This window comes from Theropithecus gelada, chromosome 7b (genome assembly GCF_003255815.1).
Source record: "Theropithecus gelada isolate Dixy chromosome 7b, Tgel_1.0, whole genome shotgun sequence".
NCBI classification, from domain to species: domain Eukaryota; kingdom Metazoa; phylum Chordata; class Mammalia; order Primates; family Cercopithecidae; genus Theropithecus; species Theropithecus gelada.
This window is the reverse complement of record NC_037675.1, coordinates 21,596,190-21,621,543: the sequence shown is the minus strand read 5'-3', so window position 1 is coordinate 21,621,543 and position 25,354 is coordinate 21,596,190. Positions and strand designations below refer to the sequence as shown.

Sequence of the window (25,354 nt, the reverse complement as noted above, 5' to 3'; positions counted from 1 at the left end):
TAGACTTGCACAGTTTTTATTTACATAAAATATCTCAAAATTCACAAGTATACCACTGCTTATTTTCTTGCTTGAAGATCAGATCTCTGGTTTATTTAATATCAACATTCACCACAGCTGCAGGAAATTAAACTGAACCTTTAACAGGTACCGCATACGGACCTGGTTGGGGTTATAGACAATATATTCATTGTAGTTGAGGGTATAACCATCTGGATTCAGAATTCCTGTGTCACTTGCTGGTCCTAATGGCACTGTACTCCCATTCCTGCCAAATGGAAAAAAAGTGTGTCAACATCAGTCTCTGGTTCAGAAGCTGGAATAGAGAACATAGTCTTATCCAGCCAAAAGGAGTCTTCTAGCCCTCCTGGTTCTGAGTACTTACAGGGTGACGAAGTGGGCAGAACTGGGAGCCATCTTGCCCAGCCCCTTGGTGCTGTGTTTACCTTGAAGCAATCCTTCGGCCTTAGGATTGGCCTCTAGTAGTTCATTACACTGACCTAGAGCTACCTGCAAAGCAAAAAGCCTTTGAATTCCCATATCCTACTAAGAATTAGATGGCTCCAAAGCCAAACAGAAAATCCCATCAGTACTTTTTTCCCCCTACTCCAGCAGAGGAATCCAATGTACCAGAAATTGTACTTGGTCCTCTCTCAAGTTATCCCAGGTAAACTTCTTGGTTCTGGGGTCAAACTTTTCTCATTGGAAAAAAACTGGAATAAACTAGAGATCACAGACATACTCCTGCCTCACCTCTGATAAGAGCAGCAGTCCTATATTCTTTAGGTGAGAGGCAAAGCAGTAATTGGCACTCTTGGAAGACATGTCAGCAAAGTAGATTCCTTTCCCAAACTGAAATATATAAATGAATACCAAGGTCAGCTTCTAACCCAATGTGTTAGAGAGAAAGTACATGCCACTGACCCTGTTTTTCCATTCCCTTAAACACAATATAGACCCTTCTCCATTTCCCCTCACAATTCTGTTCTAGAGAGGGTAGAAGCACCTGTGAATTTCTGCCTTCTGAGGGAAAGGTGAGGTATCTTCAGGAATTTAAAGAAAGAGGGACACAGTAAGAGATGACAATGTTATCAGTGAGCTGGCTTAACTCTTGGGGAGGCGAACCACCTAATCCTAATCTAGGAAAAAAAGCACTGGGAACATTACTGTATCCTTTTCCCCTGTGCACCTAACAGAGTTCAATTTCACTCACCATGTAACCTGTGATGGGAGCTTCAGGTGGGGCAATTCGAAGCCCATGGCTCAAGATTCCCACCCAGTTACTCAGCCTGGAACCATGCCATAGAAGCATCCTAAGGAAAAGCCAGTATTATTGTACTCTGTTGTTCTGCACAGATAGGTCATAAGCATAAAAAAGCTGACACCTTCCTCTGACTCCCTCTTATAAGTTCTATAGCTGCACTTTTGGGCAAGGAGTGTCTTTCCAAACCCAAAGTTAGACTCAGACCTGTTATGAAGGTCCTCTCTGAAGGCTTCTTTCTCACCCTCCTTCTCTACTTCAAACAAATCCAGCAAGGTCATGGTATAGTCGCTGTGTGTGGGAGCATGGGTAGATTGTAGGTACTGGGAAATCACCTGTGAAAAATAAGACAAAAAGGCCAATGTGGACTCTACAAGAGACTGAGCTCAACTGAAGAATTTGGGGATTCTGATATAACTTGGCACACCTTTCTGCTCCCAAACAGTCTTACAAGGCAGCTAGGAAAAGCTTGGCCTTCCCAAATCCCTAGTACATAAAAAGTCTGCCCTAATTGACAATTTGCTCTTGACCAGAAGTAGTTAGAGATCAGTGGGATGGGGGAGGTGGTCTTAAGGGTGCAAGAGTATGAAAATAAATGATCATTTTTCTTACTTTGAACTCATAACTTTGATGGTCAAGAGGGCGCAAGGCACAATGTAGGTTTCTATAGTGTTGGTCCAATGGGTGTTCTGGGCTTTGTAGCTCTGTTTTCACCAGCTTAATAGCAATTTCAATGTCTCCCAAAGCCTGAGATGAGATATAGAATTAATGTGGGAGGAAACTGGTATAAGGGATATAATACTTCTCAATTCATACATATCTCACCTCTAGTAATTGTATTTTTTCTGACAGTTCCTTCTGTGTCCGGATTAGTGGAGGAGTACGGAGTCTAAGAACAGAGATATAACCCATAATGAGCTTTCTGACATGTGGCTAAAAGGCACATGACTAAAAATAGAAAATGATAGATAGGTCCTTTAGAAAACAGGTATGAGAAACAGGTTTTCCATTTGAGAGAGAAAGAGATCTGTAAAGAGATCTTAACTTCCAAATATATAAAATATTAAATATATACTCGGTATAAGATGAACTATGTGGATTTTGACTTTTGAGACTAGAGTTAGAATTCTTTTTTTATCAAATCATTTTAAAATTAATATCAACAAGGAACAGTTTGGATATAGTTCTATCTCAGTAGACCTGTTGACCACTCAGGGTTATTTCTAGGTCACAGGGCTCTATAAAGCAATAAAAGAAATAGAAATAGGATGAAAACCAGAAAACAGAATCAACAAATGTAAAATGTTATTTTGTCTATCTAATATCACTTGAGTTCACAGAAATGGTGTTTGTGTGGTTTTAGTCACCTCAAATAGGAAAAGGGGGTGATGTGCCTGAAGGGGTTTTACTTGGTGGTTGGATAGCTAGACCCATTCTCTCTTGGGTTGGTAACTTCCACTTTGTCAGAGAATATGGCTGTGGTCAAGCCAGGAGATTGCATCCCCTATTTGTAAGCTGATTAAATAGGCTACCTATATATCATTTTGTTTCTGTATGTATTCAAGATGATCATTTTCTTAGGAATAAAAGATTCAGAAGATTATAGCTGCTGCTGATAGATACAGGGGATATGTATAGGTAGAAGAACAAAGTGAAGTAACAGCACAGGCCTTACCCAAAGTCATGCGGAATCCTGGTGTAGAATTCATTGCATGCTTCCATGAGAGGTCGTCCATGCTGGCCAGCCCGAATACAATCCTCAATCTTCTTAAGAGACTGGTAACCTGCCTTGATTTGTGCCACTGTCAGCTTCCCTGCAGGCCCAGTCAGAGATCAGACTCCAAACGAGGATCCCAGCTAGTGAACTGTACTTACGTCCTTGCCTAAAAAAGACTTTCACCTTTCAACTTTTTTTTTTTTCTTTTTTTGGGATGGGGTCTCACTCCTGTTGCCCAGGCTGAGTGCCGTGACATGAACACAGCTTAATGCAGCTCAACTTCCTGGGCTCGGGTGATCCTCCCACCTCAGCTTCCCAAGTAGCTGCATCACAGGCACACACCACCATGCCTGGCTAATTTTTGTATTTTTAGTAGAGATGGGGTCTCGCCATGTTGCCCAGGCTGGTTTCAAACTCCTGGGCTCAAGCAATTCACTTGCCTTGGCCTCCCTATAAGTGTTGGGATTATAGGCATGACCCACCACACCCAGCCTCAACTTTCAAAATAGTTCCTCCTCCCTCCATACAACCTGTCACCCCAAACCCCATTTTCTTCATTCAGTACTATCAGCAAGCTTTAAATCATAATGATAATAAAATATCCATTAAAGGAACTAGGAATTATGAGGAGAGAATGCAGAAGAAAATGTGAAGTCCTACCAAGTGGGGCTTTCTTGGTATTATACTTCATTTCCATCATCATTTCTTCCATGGCCTGAACATTACAGATTAACTTTATTAACTCCTGTACCCGAAGATCCAGCTGTGACTCTGGCTTCAAGGGAGATTTAAGAGATTCCTCTTTCTTTGTTTCCTCTTCATCCTATAGCAAAAAACAAACAAACAAAAGAAAATCTAAGAAATCATTTCTAGATTCCTTATAACACTCAATATTATACAATGTAAATGCTTTGTGAAGTTTTTATATTGCATTGTCTAGGAAATAATGACAAGCAAGGAAAAAAAGGCTGTACAGGTTCAGTACAGAAGCAATTTCTTTTTTCAAATATTTTTGATCCTCAGTTCATTGAATCCATAGATACAGAGGGTTAACCATACTAGTTCTGCCTCCCACATTTTACAACTCAGAATAAGTCTAGGAAAAAAAGGCTTTCCTCATTATGTCAGTGTATAAAGATAGCTATTATGGCTCAGATCTTCCCATCTTAAAAAAGACTAAAACTTCTCCATTTTTTTGGATATGTGACTGTTTCAGGACACTTTCAGAATCCTGGTATACCTCAGTTTATCTAAATTAATTGTTTTATGGTGGTATATATCCAGAAGTGAAGAGAAATTTAAATGTAATTGTTTAATCAGTTTGATTTTTTATTACTCCTCTCTTGGTCCTAACAATAAACTTCTGGAAATAGGGCCTAAGATTTTATAAGAACCTTAGTAGGCCCAGTGTGGTAGCTCACGCCTGTAATCCCAGCACTTTGGGAAGCTGAGGCGGGTGGATCACCCAAGGTCATAGTTCAAGACCAGACTGGCCAACATGGTGAAACCCCGTCTCTACTAAAAATACAAAACACATTAGCCGGGCGTGGTGGCAGGCACCTGTAATCCCAGCTACTTGAGAGGCAGAGGCAGGAGAATCGCTTGAACCCAGGAGCTGGAGGTTGCAGTGAGCCAAGACTGAGCCATTACACTCCAAACTGGGCAACAAGAATGAAACTCCATCTCAGAAAAAAAAAAGAACCTTAGTAAATAACAGCCGAGGCCGGGCGCGGTGGCTCAAGCCTGTAATCCCAGCACTTTGGGAGGCCGAGACGGGCGGATCACGAGGTCAGGAGATCGAGACCATCCTGGCTAACACAGTGAAACCCCGTCTCTACTAAAAATACAAAAACTTAGCCGGGCGAGGTGGCAGGCGCCTGTAGTCCCAGCTACTCGGGAGGCTGAGGCAGGAGAATGGCGTGAACCCGGGAGGCGGAGCTTGCAGTGAGCTGAGATCCGGCCACTGCACTCCAGCCTGGGTGACAGAGCGAGACTCCGTCTCAAAAAAAAAAAAAAATAAAAAAATAACAGCCGAGAGTAGAAAGGCACATTCTATCCTCATTCTTACTGTCCCTTCGGGATTACAAAGATCAGTGAGAACACCCCTGAGGTGAGAAGTAGAAAGGACTCAAGATATCCTGGCCTGTCCCAGTCTAGGAATGATCTAAGCTATTCTGCTTTATCCTGAGTAAGAAGAAACAGGAGTAGGTGTGGTGCCTCATGCCTGTAATCTCAGGACTTTGGGAGGCCAAGACAGGAGGACTGCTTGAGCACAGGAATTTGAGACTAGCCTAGGCAACATAGTGAAACCTTATCTTTACAAAAAAAAAAAAAAAAAAAATCAGCTGGGCAGAGTGGCACGTGCCTGTAGTCCCTGATACTGAGGAGGCTAAGGTAGGAGGATCACTTGAGCCTAGGGATCTTGAGGCTGCAGTAAGCCATGATTGTGCCACTGCACTCCAGCCTGGGCAACAGAGCACAATTTTGCCTCTAAAAAATAAAATAAAATAAAAAAAGAAGATGGGTTTCCTCCGAAAAGTATAGTGAGAGTTACCTGAGTATTGGTGGCATAGTCCATCTGTAGCATATCATATTTTCCAGGCACCTTCTCAAACTTTTCTCGATCTTCCCAATTGTTTTTTGTTTTGTCAAGGAATCTGTAGAGTCCAAAGTGTAAGACAACCTTACAAATAAAGGTCTACTATGAAGAAGGACTTACATCTGTTTCCTTAGACAGAAAATCTCCAAATAATTTATTTTCCACCACTGAGCAACTTTACACGTCACCTTTCCATAAATCAAAATTAGTCTAATTCTAAGTGAGGACACTAAATGGATAAAAAAGCTCTGGAGACAAATGGAATTTTAAAAATGGGGAAAAACAATGCTTGTCCTTCCCAAACACCACAAAAGCCATTGAGATTTTAAACAAAAGATATCCACTGAATCCCTTTCCCTGAAAGAAACATGTTCCTAAATTCTCCAGAAAGTTCTTCATCTATATCAGAGTTAAAGTTTTAAAAACTCTAACTGAATATTCTTTTTTCTTTCTTTCTTTCTTTTTTTTGGGGAGAGTCAGGGGTCTCGCTTTGTTGCCCAGGCTGGTCTCAAACTCCTAGCTTTAAGCAATGCTCCTGCCTCAGCCTCCCAAAGTGCTGGGATTTAAGGCATGAGCCACCGTGCTCAGCCCCTAGCTGAATATTCTCTACCCTATGATAGTCTCCACTTATCCCAAATTTCCTAAATTTGTCAGCCATGTGTTAAATATATTATTCTGTTTTTAGTGACTTTCTTTTTTTTTTTTTTTTTTGAGACTGAGTCTGGCTCTGTCACCCAGGCTGGAGTGCAGTGGCCGGATCTCAGCTCACTGCAAGCTCCGCCTCCCGGGTTCACGCCATTCTCCTGCCTCAGCCTCCCGAGTAGCTGGGACTACAGGCGCCCGCCACCTCGCCTGGCTATTTTTTTGTATTTTTAGTAGAGATGGGGTTTCACTGTGTTAGCCAGGATGGTCTCGATCTCCTGACCTCGTGATCCGCCCGTCTCGGCCTCCCAAAGTGCTGGGATTACAGGCTTGAGCCACCGCGCCCGGCCTTTAGTGACTTTCAAAGTTCTAGTTTGATTTAATCACTAAGGATGCAGTTTGGTGTTTCGACCACAGAATGTCAGGGTGAAAAGACATTAACATTTAGGCCAAATCACACCTATAAAAGGAAAAGCTTTTTATAAGCCACACACTTATAAAATTCTTAGAGAAGGCAGGGCACGGTGGCTCATGCCTATATTCCCAGTACTTTGGGAGGCCAAGGCAGGTGGATCACCTGAGGTCAGGGGTTTGAGACCAGCCTGGCCTACATTGCGAAACCCCATCTCTATTAAAAAATACAAAAATTAGCTGGGTGTGGTGGTGGGCACCTGTAATCCCAGCTACTCGGGATGCTGAGGCAGGAGAATTGCTTAAACCCAGGAGGCGGAGGTTGCAGTGAGCTGAAGTTGTGCCATTGCACTCCAGCCTGGGCCAACAAGAGCGAAACTCTGTCTAAATCAAAATTCTTAGAGTAGATACATCTAAGAAGAGGGTATATTTTCTTGTAGTCACTTTGTAGCACTCACTTCTTCTCAAAGATTTCCTTGGCCTTGTTGAGATTGCCTGAACAAGTCACCAGGCTGTGCTGTCCCATTTTCCCAACTGCAAAGTAAATGCCACACGTAAGATAATTTCCTAATAGTAACAGGCCAGCTCTCCAAGGTCTCTCTGTTTAACATCTGACAAACAGGCAGGAAAGGGAGAAGGGAAAGGTGAAAGGATTTAGGGAACTAATCATGTTGATGCAAGTTACCTGCTAACAGCGATAGTCTATGAGCACTACTAGCAGTTCAACTATAGAAGACTTTTCAGCCTCAATGGGCTGCTCTTAGTTTTTCACTCTAAGGAGGATGCCTGCCATTCCCCAATTTCAAGATGCTCAACTTGTTCCTAAGCCTCTCCCAGACTTCAGAGCCTCTACTGACCCAATTTAAACCCAGAGAATCCTTTGGCCACCCACTAAGCTACTTCTGGCTTTCTGAATGCCAACTCATAAAATCTCAATAAAAATCATTACCTCGGCCCCATCTCATCCAAACACTGAAGTTCCTCTGGGCATCATCTTCTAATAGCTGAATCAGATAGTACTTGTTGTTGTTGAACTGGAGATTGGTCTATGTTGAGTGAACACAAAAACAAAAAAAGCAGAGTTTTGCAAATAGAAAGCACATAAACCAATAACTCATCCCTCATCACAGGTGCCAGTTGATTAAAGATATAAAGAAGAAATAGGGCTTATACATTAAACTTTGGATTCTTAGGAATTAAAATGGGAGCCTAGAAGCTTCCTAAACCCTCTATCCAACCTCAAATATCCTACATTGAATGGCTCCTCCTGTTTTTTCCTGCCTCAGCTCCCTATTTAGATATTTTCTAAGCTATCTGTGTTTTCCAGCTCCCAATCCACTCCCAATAATTATTTCCCAAATGAAAACAATTTTGATGCTCCAAAGGTCTAAAACTGTTACGCTCAACTGTTAAATGACTTACTCCTTGACAGTTCTACTCACAACTTTTGTTTGTCAGTTGCAGAAATTTGACAATGAGCTGAGAGCAGTGCAATACTGGGAGGGGACAAGGGATATGCAAAACCACTGCCTCATCTGTCCCATACCTAACCTGACCTGACTTGGAGATACTGAGAGAGAATATGGCCAGTATCTAAAAAGAGTTATCTGTAAGTAAATCACTCAGAGTGAAGAGAGAGAGAAGTCCATGATAAGGCACAGCAGCTGGTGTTGTATGGCTAAGCGCTGGATATGGAGGCATTCTTCTTTGTTAAGCATGCTGCCTCTTCCTACTTCTATCTCCTGCTTGCTCACATTCTAAAGCCACTGTATGACCTTAGCCCACTGGTGGAAAAAAAAAGGTCATTAGGTGTTAGAACAAAAAGGAGCCTAAGATAATTTTTTTTTTTTTGGAGACGGAGTCTTGCTCTGTCGCCCAGGCTGGAGTGCAGTGGTACAATCTCCGCTCACTGCTACCTCCGTGTCCCAGGTTCAAGCAATTTCTCGTGCCTCAGTCTTCCTAGTAGCTGGGATTACAGGTGCACGCCACCGAGTCAGACTAATTTTGTATTTTTAGAGACGGAGTTTCAACATGTTGGCTAGGCTGGTCTTGAACTCCTGACTCAGGTGATCTGCCTGCCTCGGCCTCCCAAAGTGCTGGGATTACAGGCATGAGCCACCACGCCTGGCTTGATATTTTCTTTTCCTTTAAAAAATGTATATGGTCTTTGTTTTTGTTTTTTTGAGACAGGGTTTCCCTCTGTCACCCAGGCTGAAGTGTAATGGCTCAATCACAGCTCACTGCAGCATCAACCTCCCAGGCTCAAGCAATCCTCCCACCTCACCCTCCAAAGTAGCTGGCCCATGCCCAGGTGTTTTTGTATTTTTTTGTAGAGACAAGATTTCACCATGTTGCCCAGGCTAATCTTGAACTCCTGACCTGAAGTGATTCTCCAGCCTTGGCCTCCGAAAGTGCTATGATGACAGGCATGAGCCACCATACCTGGCCACCTTAAGGTATTTTCCTTTTTTGAGACGGAGTTTTGCTCTTGTTGCCCAGGCTGGAGTGCCATGGTGCGATCTTGGCTCACTGCAACCTCTGCCTCCCGGGTTCAAGCGATTCTCGTGCCTCAAGCTCCCAAGTAGCTGGGATTACAGGCATGTGCCACCACACCTAATTCTGTATTTTTAGTAGAGATGGGATTTCTCCATGTTGGTCAGGCTGGTCTCGAACTCCCGACATCAGGTGATCTGCCCACCTCAGCCTCCCAAAGTATTGGAATTACAGGCGTGAGCCACTGTGCCCAGCCAACCTTAAGGTATTTTCTATCTGCCTGTGGTATTTTAAGTAGAAGAAATAGTAACAAAGAAATACTAGTTAGTTGTTAAAATTACATATGTTGGATCAGTAAATTCAAATATGAAGTCATATCCAGGAAATATATTAATGAGGCAAATGTATTATCTACTCAAAACACAAAGATAAACAAGAGAAAAAGTTTGATTAAAAAGAAAGCTGGGCTTGGGGACAGATGCATGTAGTCCCAGCTACTTGGGAGGCTGAGGTTGGAGGATCACATGAGGCCACAAGTTCGAGGCCAGGCCAGCCTGAGCAACATAGCAAGACACTGTCTCTTAAAAAAAAAAAAAAAATTTTTTTTAAATGAAAAATTAATAAATGTAACTATAGAAAAAATTTAAAGCTTCAATATGGGCAAAAAGTGTACTACAAAGAAAACCAAAAGGTAAATGACAAATCTGGAAAACATATAAGCGATTTATGTTACAGACAAACGGCTATTCTCCATATTATATAAAGTTCCTTGAAACCAGTAAGAAAAGGACCAACACCTTTTTAGAAAATGTGCAAAACAGTTTGTCCCAGTGGCTCATCCCTGTAATTCCAGTGCCTCATGAGGACAAGGCAGGAGGATCATTTGAGGCCAAGAATTCAAGACCACCTATTCAACATAGTGAGATTCTCATCTTCATAAAAAATTTAAAAATTAGTCAGGCTTCGTGGCATGTGCCTGAAGTCCTAGCTACTCAGGAAGCTTAGGTGGGAGGATTGCTGGAGCCCAGAAGTTCAAGGTTGCCGTGGGCTTTGACTGCACCAACTGTACTCCAGCCTGGGTGACAGAACAAGATCCTGTCTCTTAAAAAAAAAAAGTGCAAAAGGATATGAACAGAGAGTTAACAGTTATAAAAGTTTTTTATAAGCCATACACTTAGAAAATTCTTAGAGAAGGCAGGGCACGGTGGCTCACGCCTGTAATCCCAGCATTGGGAGGCCAAGGCAGGTGGATCGCCTGAGGTCAAGGGTTCGAGACCAGCCTGGCCAACATGGTGAAACCCCATCTCTATTAAAAATGCAAAAATTAGCTGGGCATGGTGGTAGGCACCTGTAATCCCAGCTACTTGGGAGGCTGAGACAGGAGAATCACTTAAACCCAGGAGACGGAGATTGCAGTGAGTCGAGATCGCACCACTGCACTCCAGCCTGGGCGACAGAGCAAGACTCTGTCTGAAAAAATATATATCTATAAAAAAATACAGATATTATATATAAAATATGTGTAAAATATATATTATATATGACATATATAAAAATATATAATATATACAAATTATATATAATATATATTTATATATGATAGACATATATTCATGTCACATATATGATATATGTGATATACAATATATATTTATGTCACATATGATATAGGTATATATGATATATTCATATCATATATGATATATATCATGTACCTATATCACATATATGATACATATCACATGATATATGATATATATTCATATCATATATGTGATGTTTATAAATATATGACATATATGTATATATAATATATGTATATATGTAGATATGTATATATTATATATTTATATATACATATATATTTTTATATATTTATATGTGTATATAAAGGACTTTAGGCAAGGCATGCTGGTTCACACCTGTAATCCGAGCACTTTGGGAGGCTGAGGCGGGTAGAGCACTTGAGGTCACGAGTTCGAGACCAGCCTGGTCAACATGGCAAAACTTGTCTCTACTAAAATACAAAAAATTAGCTGGGTATGGTGGTGCATGGCTGTAACCCCAGCTACTCGGGAGCCTGAGGCAGGAGAACTGCTTGAACCCGGGAGGCAGAGGTTACAGTAAGCCGAGATTGTGCCACTGTACTCCAGCCTGGGAGATGAAGTGAGACTCCATCTCAAAAAGAAAAAACAAAATTTAAAAAAAAAAAAAGAACTTTAAAGATTTGAGCACTGGGATTCTATCATCAATAATTATCAAGAAGACAGTCTCATAAATATAATGGTTCCACCTCTTCTACCTCTTACCTGATTTAGCATGACATCATAGACATTACTTCCTTCACAATACACATGAGCCTAGAAAGAGAGAGAAAAAATCAACATTAGTATAGGTTCAGCCCTGAGATCCTAAATGAGGCTGTAAATTTTCTTATGGTTCAAGTTGTCATTCTACAGCAACATCAACATTCATCTTCCAGCAAAGAATTGCAAACCTATGTTCTACCAGTAACCTGGGTGTAACCTTACTATAAATGAAAACATGCTTCCTTTTTTTAACAATACAAAAGATTCTAACTGAGTTAGACTGGGCATGGTGGTTCACGCCTGCAATCCCAGCATTTTGGGAGGCTGAGGTGGGCAGATCACTTGAGGTCAGGAGTTCGAGACGAGCTTGGCCAACACGGTCAAGCCCCGTCTGAACTAAAAATATAAAAATTAGCCCAGGCTGGGCGTGGTGGTGGGTACCTGTAATCACAGCTACTTGGGAGGCTGAGGCAAGAGAATTACTTGAACCCAGGAAGTGGAGGTTGCAGTGAGCTGAGATCACACCACTGTACTCCAGGCTGGGTGACAGAGTGAGACTCCATCTCAAAAAAAAAAAAAAAAAAAGATTCTGAGTTAAAGAAAACTTACTCCAGAGGTAGCCTTCTTTTTTCCCCATTCATCAGTAACTCATACCATTCCAGGGTACAGTTTCTCATTAGAACAAGAAAACACTTTTCCTTTAACAATGATACCATTTTCTGGTTTAAAAAGAGAATGAGGTGTAGAAAGCTGATGGCAATCACAGAAGGTACGCATGTCATACATTTTGTATATTTGTCTCCTTCCAAATCTCACACTGAATTATAATCCTCAGTACTGGAGGTGGGGCCTGGTGGGAAGTGATTCGATCATGAATGGTTTAGCACCACTCTCTTGCTGCTGTCCTCTTGATAGTGAATTCACACAACATTTGGTAGTTTAAAAGCATGTGACACCTCCCCCACTCTCTCTCTGTGACACCTCCTCCAATCTCTCTCTCTCCCGCCCTTGCTTTTGCCATGTGAAGTGCCTATTCCTGCTTCACCTTCTGCCATGAGTAAAAGCTTCCTAAGGTCTCTTGAGGAGCAGATACTGCTATGCTTCCTGTACAGCCTCCAGGAACCTCTTTTCTTATAAAGTACCTAGTCTCAGGTATTTCTTTATAGCAATGCAAGAATGGTCTAACACACCATGTTTAAAAACGCCCTGATTATTAACCCCAAGCCTTACCACTCCTATCTCTTGCCATTAGAGAAAACTAATCACTCATCATATTTTGGAGAGGGTTCCTGAAATGATACGAACAGCATCCCAGACAGGAGTCCTTATAACAAAGGATGCTCTCTGAGACATCCACGGACTAAAGATCGGTCCAGAGTGTCTTACCTTCCCCACCTTGGCTGTACATTCTGGGTCCACAGGAACTTTGCCCTTTAACAGCAAGGCCTTCACAGATTCTGAGGAAAGACAGATAGGTACTACTTTATGGGAATCAAAAACAGCTGTTGTGGTTAAACAGAAACTTGTGAGAATTAACTTTGTCCTCCCAACCAATCCTGGTCTTTCCTTAGGCCTCAATCCATCTCAAACACATGAAAATGAAGATTCAAGGCAGTAGATTAGTGCTGTGGTATGCCCAAAGGATAGAGAAATTAATTCTATCCTGAAAGAAGGAAGAAATAAGAGTTGAAATAACAAGATATCATCCCCAGATCCACTCCTACCAGAAACCCTCTTGCTGGCCCATGACCTCCCTGGCGTACCATCTTGCTTGTCTTCTGTCCTGTCCTCATTAGCGTTTCCTCCAGTCACAGGCATCTTTTTCAACCCCTGTCTCTGGCATCTGCGAGTTTTCTTGGCAGGGGAAGAGTCTTCTGGAGCCGTGTTGCCATTATTAACTCTTTTGCTTTCATTTAATGCTACAAAATTTGGAAATGAGCAAAGAATGAGTACACCTGAAAACGTGTAGATTTTAAGGATTGAAAAAAAATTCTTGGCCGGGCGCGGTGGCTCAAGCCTGTAATCCCAGCACTTTGGGAGGCCGAGACGGGTGGATCACGAGGTCAGGAGATCGAGACCATCCTGGCTAACACGGTGAAACCCCGTCTCTACTAAGAAATACAAAAAAATAGCCGGGCGAGGTGGCGGGCGCCTGTAGCCCCAGCTACTCGGGAGGCTGAGGCCGGAGAATGGCGTGAACCCGGGAGGCGGAGCTTGCAGTGAGCTGAGAGGAGGCCACTGCACTCCAGCCTGGGCGACAGAGCGAGACTCCGTCTCAAAAAAAAAAAAAAAAAAAAAAAAGAAAAAAAGAAAAAAATTCTTTAAATAAATGGTTTAAGATCATTCTTTCTCTTTTCTTTCTTTTTCCAAGGTGGAGTCTCTCTCTGTCGCCCAGGCTGGAGTGCAGTGGTACGATTTCCGCTCACTGCAACCTCTGCCTCCTGGGTTCAAGTGATTCTCATGCCTCAGCCTCCCAAGTAGTTTGGATTGCAGGCGTTCGCCGCCATGCCCGGCTAATTTTTGTATTTTTAGTAGAGACAGGGTTTCACTATGTTGGCCAGGCTGGTCTCAAACTCGTGACCTCAAGTGATCTGCCCTCCTCGGCCTCCCAAAGTGCGGGATTACAGGCCTGAGCCACCGCACCCGGCCGGTTTAAGATAATTTTCTAAGTTTACAAAGAGGCAATAAAAACTGTCACCACACTACCCTTGTGTAACAGTCTGTGTAATTCTTCCTAAATTGCTATTCTAGCCAAATGAAATAAAACAAAATAAAAGGGAGCCCCAGGAGTCTTGTAAGCTCATAGACTGAGGCCTGCTTATCTGTTTTGTTTACTTGTGTCCCAATGTCCCCCAAATACCCAACTCATACATGAGGCGGTATGGGATAAAGGTTAGTAAACTGCTCAAGGGTCTGTGCCTAATTTAGAGCCTAGCTCTGCTGCTTTTATCTGTGGAAACTTGGAGAAGTGTTTGATCTCTTCCTACTTCACTTGCTCCAATATTAGAACATTGTACAATACTGCACTTCTAGAGAAGTACACTAGTACTTAATTTATAGGGTGGACCTATGCACTTAAGAACATTATACACATAATACCGTATCTCAATAGGTCTAGACTCGCATTTTACCCTCTGGAACTGGGCTCCATCTTAGAATGGATGGCATAAGCAGTGAATCATAGTTCACCATTTTCAGTGCTTATCCTTTCTTGTGTATAAAATAATGGTGTGCCTCACAATTACTTTTTGTAAATTGTATGACATTAGGTATTAACAACAGTACTGGCATATTAGTTGTTACAGCTCTGCAAGGCTTTATGCACAATTATGTCATCCCCAAAGCTCTGAAAACCTAAATTTACAAAATTTAGCACCCAAACTGGTTTGGTAGGCAAGTGTAGGTTATGGGGAGGTGGAAGATGAAGGGGGTCACAGTAGGTGGCATCGTTCCTTTTCTGACTCCTCGCTTCCGCATTCCCTCCCCCGATACTGAGCTCCGAACCTCTCGCTCTGCCTCCGCGGGTGCTCCGTCGTCGCCGCGCCGCCATGGAATTCGAACGCTGACGTCATCAACCCGCTCCAAGGAATCGCGGGCCCAGTGTCACTACGCGGGAACACCCAGCGCGCGTGCGCCCTGGCAGGACGATGACTGTGAGGGACAGGGGTGTGACGCCCTACAATATTTGCATGTCGCTGTGTCTTCTGGGAAGTCACCATAATCGAAAAATGTCTTTGAGTATGGGAATCTTATAAGTTCTGAATGGGACCACCTTTCCCCATAGGGCGGAGGGAAGCTCATCAGTGGGGCCACGAGCTGAGTGCGTCCTGTCACTCCACTCCCATGTCCCTTGGGAAGGTCTGAGACTAGGGCCAGAGGCGGCCCTAACAGGGCTCTCCCTGATCTTCGGGGAGGTGAGTTCCCAGAGAATGGGGCTCCGCGCGAGGTCAGACTGGGCAGGAGATGCCGTGGACCCCGCCCTTCGGGGAGGGGCCCGGCGGATGCCTCCTTTGCCGGAGCTTGGAACAGACTCACGGCCGGCGAAGTGAGTTCAATGGCTGAGGTGAGGTACCCCGGAGGGGACCTCATAACCCAATTCAGACTACTCTCCCCCGCCCATTTTTGAAAAAAAAAAAAAAACAAACAAAAACACAACCAGGCCGGGCGCGGTGGCTCACGCCTGTAATCCCAGCACTTTGGAAGGCCGAGGCGGGCAGATCACAAGGTCAGAAGATCGAGACCATCCTGGCTAACGCGGTGAAACCCCGTCTCTACTGAAAAAAGGGGCCGGGCGCGGTGGCTCAAGCCTGTAATCCCAGCACTTTGGGAGGCCGAGGCGGGTGGATCACGAGGTCAGGAGATCGAGACCATCCTGGCTAACATGGTGAAACCCTGTCTCTACTAAAAATACAAAAAACTAGCCGGGCGTGGTGGCGGGCGCCTGTAGTCCCAGCTACTCGGAGGCTGAGGCGGGAGAATGGCGTGAACCCGGGAGGTGGAGCTTGCAGTGAGCCGAGATCGCGCCACTGCACTCCAGCCTGGGCGACAGAGCGGGACTCCGTCTCAAAAAAAAAAAAAAAAAAAAAAAGAAACAAAAACAAAAAATTAGCCGGGCGTGGTGGTGGGCGCCTGTAGTCCCAGCTACTCGGGAGGCTGAGTACCATTCTATGAGGTGTGAACCATTCTCCAGCCTGGGTGACAGAGTGGTCTTAAAAAAAAAATGGTTGAGGCTGAGGCAGAGAATGGTGTGAACCCGGGAGGCGGAGCTTGCAGTGAGCCGAGATCGCGCCAGTGCACTCCAGCCTGGGTGACAGACTCGTCTTAAAAACAAAACAAAACAAAACAAAAAAACCGAGTGGAATGTGAAAAAGTTCCGTGAAACTGCAAAAACCCTTTGGGAACAGAGGGTACCAAGGGGCAAGAAGCCCACGAAAATGCTAATTGGTCTTCTGGTTCTTGGTGAGATTGGGTGAGGGGCGCCCAAATGTTTGGCTGCATGAGAATCACCAAGTATGGGGACTGCATACTTAAGCAAATTCCCCACCCTAGACCTTCTGATTCAATAAGCATGTATTAACAAAATCACTGGGTAATCCTGATTTTGGCACCAATATCATTTAGAAACATATTGTTAGGATAGAATAGTACCTGTTATAGACCAAGCTGAGCAAAATAGCGAAACCTCGTCCCTATTAAAAAAAAAAGAGTAAAAAATTAACCAGGCGTGGTCGCAGGCGCCTGTAGTCCCAGCTACTTGGGAGGCTGAGGCACAAGAGTCGCTTGAACCCGGGAGGCGGAGGTTGCAGTGAGCCGAGATCGCGCCACTGAACTCCAGCCTGGGTGACAGAGTGAGACTCCGTCTGGAAAAAAAAAAAAAAGAGAGAGAGAGAGAAAATTGATACATTTTATTTTTTTCATCAAAAGATGTAAAGTTTAGAAAGAAAAAACCCAAAATCTCATTAATTGCGTGTAATTTGATTATGAATATTTTAAAAGTTAGAAGAAACTACACGATAAAAATTTTACCTTACTACAAAGCCTAGCAAGACTGATAGAAAATAGCATATGAAATAAATTTCATGTTTATAAAAGAGCTTCAAACAACTATAAATAAAATTTTTTGATAAGGTAGCATTTATAATAACACCAAAGCATATCAAGTAGTTGGAAATAAATCTAACAAAATGTAGGTGCTCGATAAATGTTTGTTGGATAGGATTGCTTAAACTGTTTCAGTGGTACAAAGCCTGTTACATCTGACTTAATTATGGCACAAATAAATTAGACTAGGTCTTAAAGGAAATACTTTGGAGATAGAAAAAATATAATGTAACCCTTTATGAAATGAAAATTTCTTTAAAAAGCTAATACTTAGTAGAACTTTCTTGTGTACTAGAGGCTGAGCTAAATGCTTTACATGCATAACCTCATTTAATCTTCCTAAGAATAATAGCCGGAATTTATTTAGTTCTTACTATGCTATGAGCTTTACATACATTATTTAATTCTCACAACAACCTCATGAGGCATATGTTATTTATCTCCATTTTATAGTTGAGGAAACTGAGCTTTAGAAAAATTTAATTTATTCAAGATCACACAATGTATTGCTAGGGCTACTATAATTACATACTACAGACAGGATAGCTGTCTGTAAACAATAAATTTATTTTGTCATAATTCTGGCGGCCAGAGGCCCAAGATAAAGGTCTTGACACGGTTGATTTCTTCTAAGGCCTGCCTCCCTCTCTCCTTGGCTTGCAGATGGATGCTGTCTTTCCTCGGTGTGCGTCAATGTCCTAATCTCCTTTATTTTTAATTTTTAAAATTAAAAATTAAATTTTTTTTTTAGGCTCTCCCCATAACGCGCCACTGCACTCCAGCCTGGGTGACAAGAGTGAGACTCTGTCTCAAAAACAAAAACAAAAAAAACCTGGAAGAAACCAACAAATTTATTTTCATAATTAAAACCAAAACCTCTATAGATAAGTGGATGAAAGATATTAATAAACAGTTTGCATATGATAAATAAGTACATGGAAAAGATATTCAGGCTCACATAGTATGAAAAATGCAAATTAATTTTCGACAGGACAATTGGCCTACTCTCTTCATATTATAATAAGAAAAAAAAATTGTTAGGACTGTTCTAGAGTAAAGGAGACATTTGAAGCATAACAATCAAATGCAATGTTTGGATGTTGGTTTGAACAAACCAGCAATAAATGGAGATATGTGGATATGGACTGAAAATTGGGTTATTTTAGAGAATTACTTATTAGATATTATAATGGTGTTCTAGTTATGTTTAAAATAATTACTAGAATAATGATATTCTAGTTATGTTTAAAATAATGATATTCTATTTATGATTTTAAAATATCCTTTAGGGCAGGTGTGGTGGCTCATGCCTGTAATCTCAGCACTCAGATCCTCAGGCAGGAGGATTGCTTGAGCCCAGGAGTTCAAGACCAGCCTGGGCAACATGGCGAAACCTGACTCTACAAGTACAAAAATTAGCTGGATAATTTATCACTTGAGCCTGAGAGGTCAAGGCTGCCGTGAGCTGTGATCATGCCACTGTATTCCAGCCCGGGTGATAGAGTAAGACCCTTTCTCAAAAAGGAAAAAAAAAAGTTCTTTTAAAAAAGCATGCTACAGTGTTTTCTGATAAGACATCAGGTTATCTAGAATTACTTTATTTTTACAGATGGAGTCTCACTCTGTTGCCCAGGCTGGAGTGCAGTGGTGTGATCTCAGCTCACCGCAACCACTGCCTCCAGGTTTCAAGCAATTCCGCGCTTCAGCCTCCTGAGGTGCTGGGCCTACAGGCACCTGCCACCATGCCCAGCTAAGTTTTGTATTTTTAACAGAGACAGAGTTTTGCCATGTTAGCCAGGCTTGTCTCAAACTCCTGCGCTCAAGTGATTCACCCACCTCAGCCTCCCAAAATGCTGGGATTACAGGCGTGAGCCATGTTGCTCAGTCTGGAATTACTTTAAAATACTTCAACCAAATAAATCAAGTGAAGCAAATAGGGCAAAATAAAGGCAATTGTTAATTTCTAGCTAATGTGCATATAGATGTCCATTATACTCCTCTCTTTGCTTTTGTATATGGTTAAAATTGCTATAGTAGAAAGAAAAATATTAAGGAAAAAAATGACAAATTAGTCTGTTGTTCTAAAGAGAAAAGCCAACTGTGCAAATCAATTCCTGACTTTTGTAAAAATTTAAATATCTGTAGTTTAGATTGACATATCATAATGACAGGAAAATGGATTTATCAAGCTAAACATAAAAGCTGCATAACTTTTGGGAAAGTATCCTTTTTTTTCAAAAAATAAAATCTATCTGAAAAGCAGAAATTTATGATAACCAAGTTTAAAAAAATAGGCCACCCCTTTTTTTTCTTAAGCTCCCATGATTCGAAAACAAATAGGCCTCTTAAATAGAAAAGAACTCTTCCTAATGACTAGTTGTTTGGTTTTGTATCACATTGGACTAAGCAATTAGCATCCATATCTGAATAAAGAATAATTTAATTTGTACCTAAGATTATGGCCTGAAGCAATATATAAATATATAGGATTTATTTTCTTTATTTGGGTCCCAAGAAGGTGTAGAAACAGGATCCAGTAACATTTCTGAAACCCTAGGAAAAATAGTCTGAGAATACATAAAATGTAATAAGGAGAAATAGCAGATCATGCAACTAGAAAGTATACTGGAGTCAATCACCATTTACATGAGAAGTGTCCCAGAATGCTTTTGCACAGCATTTTGAGGCAGATATTTTCATCACCACTCAGGTGAATAACTGCTGACAAGAGGGTGGTTATTTGCTGAGGAGGTCACCCTGCAGGAACCCAGCATTTGTTAGCACTCATTCTACCTGGAGTCCATTTGATTCCTATGTACCAATAAATATGACCATGACATGGACTTTAGATCTCTCCTTAGGATGACTTCTCAATATCGGGGTTGAGAACTGTACCAAGGATTTTTTAAAATGTGATTAAATATGTAGAATATTATGTCTCTTATTATTGATAACAAAAGGAGTCCTTTTAATTAGGGATCAGCACTTTGACTAGCATAAGAAATTGTAGCAAATTGACCGGGCGTGGTGGCTCACGCCTGTAATCCCAGCACTTTGGGAGGCTGAGGTGGGCAGATCATGAGGTCAGGAGTTCGAGACCAACCTGGCCAACACAGTGAAACCCTGCCTCTACTAAAAATACAAAAATTGACTGGGCATGGGGCGGGCGCCTGTAGTTCCAGCTACTCAGGAGGCTGAGGCGGGAGAATTGCTTGAACCCGGGAGGTGGATGTTTCAGTGAGCTGAGATTGCGCCACTGTACTCTAGCCTCGGTGACAGAGTGAGACTCCATCTCAAAAAAAAAAAAAAAATTATAGCAAACTAAATATACTATAAACTTTATTATCTTTATTGTCCTCTCAAATGAAATTAGCTCAGAAAAAGGGTATATACATACACATACATATATATACACACACGTAGACATATATACATATATATACACACACACACACACACACACACACACACATAGGTTTTCATCCACAGTTCCTGGCTCATAGCTTCCATAGATCAGATCTTGTTATAATATTGGTGTGCGTTAGGCCTTAGAAGCAGGCCTCAGGAAGCAGAATATTTCTCTCTGAGCTTCTTTTGCTCTTCTTTCACCTGCTCAAGGCAGGACTTTAATCTTCCCCTGCATTTCTGATTGTGGGTCATAAGACCTCATTTCAGAAGGGGTTCTGTCCCACACCCTGGAGGAAGGAATGCTGCACAGAGAGGCCAAGAAGAATCCAAACAGATAGGCCTTGCTGGGTTTCCCCATTTGGTGTATTAGTGTTAAACCATACCTTTTTGTCCAATCACATTTCTATATGATGGTCAGTCATGCCTATCCAATGTAATCTTCCTAAAAGGCCCAAGAGGACAGGGTTCAGAGAACTTCGGCATAGCTAAATGCATGGAAGCTTACAGGAAGGTGAAGAAGAGGTCATCCATGTGCCGGGAGGGTGGCACTCCTCAACTCCAGGGGATCAGAAGTGCCTGTGCTTGGGATATTTCTAGACCTCACCCTATGTTATCTCTCCATCTGGCTATTTATTTGTATCCTTTAAAGTATCCTTTATAATAAACAGGGAAATGTAAGTGCTGCCTTGAGTTCTGTGAGCTCCTCTAGCAAATTAATCAAACCCAAAGAGGGGCTGTGGAAACCCCAACTTGAAGCCAGTGGGTCAGAAGTTCTAGAAGCCTGGAATTGTGACTGTTAGGAAGGAGAGGGAGCCTTATGGGACTGAGCTCTCAACCTGTGGTTTCTGAGACAGTCTCTAGGTAGGCAAAGGTTTCAGAATGGAATTGAATTGGAGGACACCCGGCTGGTGTCTATTGCAGAACTGATTGCTTGCACACATTTGGTTGCAGAAGTCTTCTGTGTTGATTGTTGTTGTGGTATGAGAACAGAGGAAGAACAGTTTGTTTTTCCAGTATCACACAAAGAAACAAAGAGATATGTCTATTTTTATGGATGGTCATGCAAAAGTATGATTGGAAGACAAAACATATGATCTAATGGTAATAAACTGGAGAGGGTGAACTTAGCAAGGCCTGTTTGTTTAGTTTCTTCTTGGCATTCCTGTGTGACATTTCTTCCCTCTGGGTATAGGGCCAGACACCTGCCATATGAGAATCTCCAGGGAAGAAGGAAAGGAGAAGGTCAGAGAGTGACCTTCCTAAGTTTTATAGCCTGCTTCAAGGAAGAAAGGGTGAGGGAAATTCTAGTTTCTACGGCCTGCTTTAGTGGAGAAAGCAGGAAAGAAAGTCAGAGTGACTTTCCTGCTCTGCTATTTTCTCATTTTCCAAGGTGCCATATTTTGGGGGTAGCATTTACTATGCTCCATCATTGACTAGGGTGACTTTAGAAATTGGATTTTTTTCCAGAGTGACAAAAACAAATTTTGGTTCTATTGTCTTCCTAAGTATACACAAATTTCTAAGACTTTGTGTCTTGTTTTTCTTCTCCTTTTCTTTTCTCTCTCTCTCTTTTTTTTTTTTGTTTTTTTTTTGTTTTTAGGGAAATGCTCTCTTACCTAATCTCTCCATTTCTCCATTTGCCCCTGCCAGAGTGATCGACAGATTCTTGCTCAGATTGGAGGGTGTCCTAGGATGTGGAACTTTCAGTGCTAACACTGAAAAAATCTCCAGGCAAAGAATGAGTTGATCACCCTACTGTAGCAGCCAGACTGATCCTTTAAAACGGAAGTTAGGGCTAAGCATGGTAGTTCAGGCCTGTAATCCCAGCACTTTGGGAGGTCAAGGTGGGAGGGTCACTTGGGTCCAGAAGTTCAAGAACAGCCTGGGCAACATTGGAGACCTCATCTCTACAAAAAATAAAAAAATTAGCCAGGCATGGTAGTGCACCTCTGTGGTCTCAGATACTCAGGAGGCTGAGGTGAGAGGATTGCTTGAACCCAGGGGGTCAAGGCTGCAGCAAGTCTTGATCGCATCATTGCACTCCAGTCTGGGCAACAGGGTAAGACCCTATCTGAAAAATAAGATAAATTTAAAAATAAATAAATAAAATGAAAGTTAGATCATGTTAGATTTTTGTTCCAATGGCTCCCCATCTCAAATGCTGTGGCTTGACCAGGTTCTATATGATCTGTCTCTTACCCCAGTGCTTTGATTTCGTCTACTACTATTTTTCCCTTTGCTCAGTCCTGTTAGGCACTCTGGCCTCCTTCCACTTTGTCTCAAACATACCAGTCCCCCTTCTCCCTACAGGCTTCTGTTCTCTCTACCTGGTCTACTCTTCTTCCAGCTAACGTGATCGATCCCTGACTTCCTTCAGGTCTTTGTTCAAATGTCATCTTCTTAGTAGCAGTGGTGCCTTCCTTGATATAAATAACATCACTCCCACCATCACTTGTAACCTCTTACTCTGCTTTATTTTTTTCCAGAGTACTAATTACAACCTAACATATATTTGTTTAATTTTTAGGATATCTGACTCTCTCCACTAGACTGTAAGCTCCAAGTGAGCCAGGGCTTTGTGTATTTTGTTTACTGCTCTATAACCAATGCCTAGAACAGTACCTAGCTTTCAATGGTATTTGTTGAATGAGATACTAAATAAGACAGTGTGTCAAGGAGCAAGGGATGTGACTAAAAAAGAATGTGGGTTCTGAAGGAAAGGTGAGACTTTATTGAACTTCACTCTCTTGAGGATTTTTTTTTCTACCTTATTCAAAAAGGTGGATCTTGAGAGTTGTTTAGAAAAGAAATTCAGAATCAAAAAGATCAGTAATTGAAGGAACCTAATAAGATTTTAAAAGCTTTGAAATTCCACAAGTATGGTTTATTATATTGCCTGATGTTATAAATAAATTTCCAAATTTATTTATTATTTATTTGCCAATTTCCCAAAAGTGATCAGCAAAGCTGTGGATTAGGAACACCATTTCAAGGAATTTGCATACACATCTTCAGGAATAGCTAGGAAAGGGGATGTTGATGAGAGCCTTCTACTTTGCTACAACTTTTGGAGGAAAGGATACTCAAGAGATATTAATTTAAAATGGAGAGAGTTCTGAGACCTATTAAAATGGGGAAAGTAGTAGCTCAGAGTTGGAGTAGGAGGTGTTGAACATGTAGAAGGCCCAGTCTCTGGAGTCCTAGGTTCAACTTGGGGGTAGGCATTCAATGTGGTATCCATTTAGCCTTTGAAGCCTGTACTTTGCTGCCTTAGGGGGTTGGGGTCTCCTACTTTTCTCTTCTCCCCTCTAAATTGAAACCTATTCTTGGATCTCTATCATTGTTTTGTGGAGAGGTATTGTTTTATTTTTTAAACACGAACACATTCTTCTTGTAAAACATTGCAGATATTCAAAACCAAAAAGCTCCTTCCTTAATTCCCTCAATCCTGCTCCTAGGAATAACCTGTTATCAGTTTGGTGTGTCTCTTTCCAGACTGTTTTCTTTTCATTCACTTGCAAAGATGTGCACATACAGAATTATTCCATTTTGCCTTTTTTGTGGGGAGGGGGGAAATGTTACAGAAATGTGAGCATATTACATGGTGTTATTCTTGGCTATTTTCACTTCACATGCATTGGAGATGTTTTCATGTCAGTATATGCAGATTTACTTCATTCTGTTTAACTACTGGGTAGTATCTCATACAATGGTTGTATCATTTAAAAAATTTTGTGGGTGTATAATAGGTGTATATATTTATGGGGTACATGAGATATTTATTTATTTTTTTATTTGAGACTGAGTCTCGCTGTCACCCAGGCTGGAGTGCAATGGCACGATCTCAGCTCACTGCAACCTCCGCCTCCTGGGTTCAAGTGATTCTCCTGCCTCAGCCTCCTGAGTAGCTGGGATTACAGGCATGTGCTACCACGCCCGGCTAATTTTTGTATATTTTAGTAGAGACAGGGTTTCACCATGTTGGTCATGCTGGTCTTGAACTCCTGACCTTGTGATCCACCCACTTTGGCCTCCCAAAGTGCTGAGATGACAGGCGTGAGCCACCACGCCCGGCACATGAGATGTTTTAATATAGATGTGCAATGTGAAAGAAACACACCCTAGAGAATGGGGTACCATCCCCTGAAACCTTTATCCATGGACACTCTTTCAGTTATTTTAAAATGTACAATTAAGTGATTATTGACTACAGTCACCTTATTGTGCTATCAAATAGTAGGTTTTATTCATTTTTTAAAATGATTTTTTGTACCCATTAACCACCCCTACCACTAAGGAATAGTTGTATCATGATTTAATGATCTTCTTTGAATAGACATGGGTGTTTCTAACTGTTTTGCTGTCATAACCAGTGCTACAAGGAACATCCTTCCTTGAACATGCCCCTTTGAGCACAATATTTCTCCAGGGTGGATAACCAAATGTGAACTTGCAAAGGAGATGCTTAATTTTTAAGTACAGAAAAATGGCTGTTCTCAGTTCTTCATTTTGACTAAATTATAAATGAAATTTTTAAAGAGTGCTACCTTTCAGCAAAAGAAACTACCGTCAGAGTGAACAGGCAACCTACAGAATGGGAGAAAATTTTGGCAATCTACTCATCTGACAAAGAACTAATATCCAGAACCTACAAAGAACTCAAACAAATTTGCAAGAAAAAAACAAACAACCCCATCAAAAAGTGGGCAAAGGATATGAACAGACACTTCTCAAAAGAAGACATTCATACAGCCAACAGACACATGAAAAAATGCTCATCATCACTGGCCATCAGAGAAATGCAAATCAAAACCACAATGAGATACCATCTCACACCAGTTAGAATGGCAATCATTAAAAAGTCAAGAAACAACAGGTGCTGGAGAGGATGTGGAGAAATAGGAACACTTTTA

At 41.7% G+C, this 25,354-nt stretch overlaps 1 protein-coding gene across 2 annotated transcripts; it reads right to left on the bottom strand.

The window, feature by feature from the left end:
• Positions 1–15,569, bottom strand: PARP2 (poly(ADP-ribose) polymerase 2). Of its 2 annotated transcripts, none has more exons than XM_025392007.1 (16): positions 14,937–15,569; positions 13,157–13,351; positions 12,819–12,889; positions 11,433–11,483; positions 7,580–7,676; positions 7,089–7,164; positions 5,533–5,635; positions 3,639–3,801; positions 2,937–3,075; positions 2,087–2,150; positions 1,874–2,008; positions 1,469–1,596; positions 1,214–1,313; positions 754–852; positions 386–510; positions 1–268 (listed from the first exon to the last, which is right to left on the bottom strand). In XM_025392007.1, the coding sequence occupies exons 1-16, from the start codon at positions 14,980–14,982 to the stop codon at positions 109–111; spliced, it is 1,752 nt and encodes a 583-aa protein (XP_025247792.1). In that variant the 5' UTR covers positions 14,983–15,569; the 3' UTR covers positions 1–108. The 2 variants fall into 2 exon arrangements, with proteins under 2 accessions (XP_025247792.1, XP_025247793.1); XM_025392008.1 differs by having other exon boundaries at positions 13,196–13,351.
• Between the last annotated feature and the right edge of the window lie 9,785 nt (positions 15,570–25,354).